The sequence below is a fragment of the Glycine max genome, chromosome 2, assembly GCF_000004515.6.
Source record: "Glycine max cultivar Williams 82 chromosome 2, Glycine_max_v4.0, whole genome shotgun sequence".
NCBI lineage: Eukaryota > Viridiplantae > Streptophyta > Magnoliopsida > Fabales > Fabaceae > Glycine > Glycine max.
The window spans coordinates 49,340,491-49,345,423 of NC_016089.4; the positions used below are offsets into that span (position 1 = coordinate 49,340,491).

Here is a 4,933-nt window from a genome sequence, read left to right on the forward strand (position 1 = left end):
GAAGGCTTCAAGGTAAGTAAGTTACTAAGTTGCATGCTGCTCTTATTTGCATGAACACAACATTCTTTTGTCTTAAAAAATCAGTGTTTCATGATAAATAAGTTTGAAATGTAAGAATTGTGATTTTATAGAAGTCCTTGTAATGTAACAGGATTATAAGAAGAAACTAGTTAGAGCAATAGGTTTATATTTTCATACTTCCTTTATCCATTGTTTCACTATCTATATGTTTTGTTCTACTAACTTCTTAGTTGTTAATGTCATTATAAAATTATGGCAGAGCTGAGTGTTGGAGATCCATCAAGAAAAATTGTGGAGATGATCTTTCAAAAAGCTTGGTTCAACACATCAAAGCCAATGAAGAAGGTTAGAACAGTCCTCAGGGTGAGTTAATCATAAGAAGTCCTTGAAAGGTTTGAGAAGTATAAAGAATATGTCAAGAAGGTGGCCTCTGAGCAAAATCCAAGGCATCCGAGGAGCACAGTTGATGGGAATGAACTGTTGCGGTTGTATGGTACTACAATGATATGTTTTCAAGGAAAATCTTCTAAGAAAGTTCACGATCTGTGTAAAGATCCATCTTGTTATCTTTGCCAAATAATTCAATTTAATTTCAACACACGATATGCCGAGATTCACTTGAATACAAGTGACAAAGAGTTGAGAAAAAGAACAACTGCCACTGCCAGAGTACATAAACGCGAAAAAAGCAGCAATAATTTGCAGGATAATTGCTGGAACTGCAGTAAATGAAGTTGATGGTGAATATGAAGGGTCTCACTCAACTGGTTTAGGAGAAATGTAGTTTAGCTTAGAAAACTTTGTAGTAAGAAATCCCAGTTCCATTCTTCCTTGTTTTGTAATAATTTTCAGCTAACATGTTTTTGTAGGTGTAAATTGTCATTATTCTTTTATCTTTGTAAGGGGTATCATAGCAAAATACAGAATACATAGTGCTGCTTGCTTCTTCTTCTACTTTTGATGAGTTCCTGCTTGCTGGTACTGGCATTATTAACATAAATCTAGTGTTTCTTTTTTTATTTTATTTTATAACAAACTACAGAGTAACTTGACTATGAATTCTGCGTAAGAAGATTATGATGATACATAAACTAACTAAAAGTCTGAAATAACAAAAATGAACCAGTTGCCATTGGATCATCACCTCCAAGCACAAGAGGTAATAAGAACTTGATTCATCCAACCAAGACACAGAGCCCCATCTCTCTCCTCTAGAGTGTAATGTCCTCGGTAGCTTCGCTGAAGATTTTTTATTGAACAAGTAATAAACGAGTTCAGTGGATATGGTGCGAATCCAGCCATAGTAAAACGCGATCTCCACTTCTTCAGAAGCTCGTGACGTTCCACTCTTTCCTCCCCTTCACATGCTATTAAGTTGACAACTTCTCGAGCCAAACAATGCTGCTCCACATTAATCCTTTCTTTGTGCTCCCTCGGCAGAGCAACATCAATTGATTCAAAAATAGCCAAGTAGTAGTTCATCGTCTCAACGAAACGGGGGAAGAATGGGAGGTTGTTGGTATGTGATTCTTGCTCAACTAGTGTCACAATCTTAGGAGACAAGCACTTTGCCAATCTCACCAACCGGTCACGATGGTTCCCACTATCCACACTTTCATCTGGAACATGGTGCAACATCATGGCAAAGTTCACAGCAATAGCTTCACCAGGTTGAAGTGCAAGGTCTTTGAGTTCAACCTCAGTGGGAGAAGCTCGTATAGCATGGAACTCAAAGGGTACATTATATGATTGTGCAAGCGTTGATAACCTCGCTCCAACAATTTCAAGGCCCCCTTCCCTGGCATAAGCTGAAGTGGAGTCATCAAAACCTGTTATTCTAATCTTGGGGGGTCCTCCAGGTCTGCCAGCAAGAGCTTGGATTAGGCTTACCCACTGAATTCCCTGGTTAATCTGAAAATCAATAATGTGGACTTCACTTTCCTCCTTCATGGCTTCAGCAATAGCTCCATTTGCGGACATGTACCCAAATTTGAGATATGGACAGATTTCATAAAGTAGATGCATGTGTGAAAGGAGTTCACTACCAGTAGGCTCTTTACATTTCAAGACTTTGTAGATTGTGCTTCCTGAAGAGGCCAGCCTTGCAACAAGAGCCTCCAACATGTATGCTCCCAGTCGTTGGATTGGATCACCAGACACGGAGACCATTTTACGCAACTCCGACATCAACCATTCAGTTGTCTCCATATCATTTACTGCCACTGTTTTTGCACATGTACAGAGCATCTCTTTCAAATCCCCTCTAGATATCATTTCCATCATTCTCTTCCATCTTTCTGCCTCTAACATAAATGAATCAGATTCTTCTGGAATTATGGTATCATAAGTATCCAGAATATATGTATCATGTCCCAACAAAGCACTTTCAAGCTCTCTTATCTTGTGCCTCAGCTCGTCATTGTTAAGTGTCAAACAAGATTCGTTTTCTAGCGAATCATTAACAAGTTCAAGAGAATTCTGCGAACTCAACACGTTTGATTTTGATTGCAGCTTTGAGACTGGGCTATTGTTAGGTGAGAAACTGACAGTAGATGAAGAATTTAGGGAAGGTAAATTGTTGTTTGTAGAAGATTCCAGGGTGCAATATTGTTCGAAAGTACAAACAGAAGGGTAGGTTGCATGGCTACTGTTATCAGAGGATGAGTAGTAGTCTAGGTTCCCACTTTGCAGGAAGCAACATGACCCCAGATTTTGCACAGGCTCACTGGTGAACCTGCTAGAGTCATAGGACATTTTATGTTTCTGAGACATTTGCATTTGAAAAGTAACTGGTTCTTTGAATATATGCAAACAACACCAAAATTATTTCTCTCTTTTTTGGAACAACAAATGTCAGTAACTTCTATTTAAAGTGTTTGTTATCCACATTTTACTCCAATTCCATCTGGACATTAGCAGTGTACTCAAATTCTGAGATATTCTGCAGAAAGGGTAACACAACAGTTAAAGCAACAAAGATAGATAACAAAATAACCAGATCTACAACCCTATAAAAACAAAAAGTTAGTTTCAGTTCCGATGGAACAAGAAGCAGGTAGTGTTGAGGCTATTGCCTAAAATGTATTCTTTGAAGTCAGGAGTTAAGGAATATGGAATCTATTACTCAAATAAAGGCTAGAAACCAGTAAGGACAGAGTTGGATTTTTTATTGAAGGCATAAAGCAGGCATTTCAAAACTAGAAAACCAAACTTATATACAACATACTATATTTTCCAGATTTATTATATGCTATTCCAACTTGCAGCGCACCAAAGAGGCAGTCTGATCTTCACAATCCACATGAAAAGAATTTAGTTCTTAATATCTGAACAAAACTGCAATTTTATCATTTTATTTGAATTTTTCATAATCAGTCTCTGCTTTAGTTTCTCACTTTCCATGTTACTGTCTGTGCTTTAAAATTTGATGCAATCAAGAAATGGAGATTGACTTGAAAAATCTAACTAAATAATGAATTTTCGAACACCTGCTGCTACTTAAAAGAGAGACCATTTCTTGTTCTTTCTTTGTCCCTTTCTTTCTTATTAATTGAAAAAGTGAAAAGATAAGATTGTTCAGAAATGCTTCCCACATGCTATTGATGATTTTCAATTCCTTAAAGGAATACTTTGAAGATCCATTAGTATTTTCTTGAACTCAAACTTCTTGAAACATGCTCTAAACTTCATCTCCATTACATAAAAAAGGTGAATAGGGACTTCCAATTATAAACTAAAAATACAAATTCAAACACACGGAGACACAGAAACTCAGATCAATCACCCTGTTGACTCAACAAAACCTAAAGTGTTCCACTAAGCTTTCCCCCCAAGAAAACTGAAAAGCTAGACAAAAAAGCGAAAAAATCACTACTATAAACCAGCAACCCATTTTCACAAACTCAATAACTTCCATAAAAAGTAACTTTTTTCTTCTCTGATAAATAAGACAAGATGCAGCAACTCCTTCAACTTCAAAATGAGCAGCACAAACACCTCTATATGGTAAAAAAGTAAAACCACAATACATCCTCATACAAAACAAGAAAAGTAGAAAACAAGATCAGCACAATACTTTCAGAGACTCTCACCTTAAATGAAAAGGAAAGCATGATCTGAACTTTGAGGCCAAAACAATAGAGAACTGATGCAAGGACTTGGCACTTTTGCAGGTAAAAGTAACGAGGAGGAATTGGCATGCATGTGGGCTTTTGTTTTTGTTTTTGTAGTTTTATTCAAGGTTGGAGGTAAAGACCAAATACAAGGTTGTTGAGTGCTATATTTTATAGGAGCGCTTATTTAAGCAATTATTAGTCTTGTTTTTTTCCCCCACAAAATTATTTAAGCAGATTCAATCATGTTTATCTCCCAAATTTTTCGTTTACTCATTGTCAATAAACTTATAAAGTTAATTAAACTCGTGTTTTTTCTGTTAAACACCTCCTAAGCAGTTAAGCATTCAATTTTATTTCTTCATTTCTTAAAAGATAAAGAATATTTTTAACGCATCTTAAAATCGTTGGTTACAAAATAAAAATTAATTCTGCTTTACTAAAATCACAAAAAAAGTATTAATAATATTAAATATTATACTTTATATTCTTTTTAAAACTCCTTTGCATATTTACATGTAATTAATTTGAATAGAATTAGATTCAAATTCTTCAAGAAATAGTAATTAAAAAAAGATATTTTACTATAAATGATTAACTAATTTTTTTATAGATTATTCATTAATAAAATTGATAAATATTAATTAATGCATAATAACAAGTCTGAAACCTGTTTTATTTGGGTTCACTCACTGTTCCGAATACAGACGCACGTGCATGGCACGTAAACATTAATTAGCGGGTAGAGGCTTTGATGCAAGCAACGACCTAAGTCATACGTCACCTGAAAAAAACGTGAT

The 4,933-nt window shown here is 35.5% G+C and overlaps 1 protein-coding gene across 1 annotated transcript; it reads right to left on the bottom strand.

Moving 5' to 3' along the window:
- Nucleotides 1-1,040: 1,040 nt before the first annotated feature.
- Nucleotides 1,041-4,391, bottom strand: LOC100817120 (scarecrow-like protein 21). The gene is made up of 2 exons (XM_003519571.5): nucleotides 4,113-4,391; nucleotides 1,041-2,962 (listed from the first exon to the last, which is right to left on the bottom strand). The coding sequence occupies exon 2, from the start codon at nucleotides 2,797-2,799 to the stop codon at nucleotides 1,162-1,164; it is 1,638 nt and encodes a 545-aa protein (XP_003519619.1). The 5' UTR covers nucleotides 2,800-2,962; nucleotides 4,113-4,391; the 3' UTR covers nucleotides 1,041-1,161.
- Nucleotides 4,392-4,933: the final 542 nt, after the last annotated feature.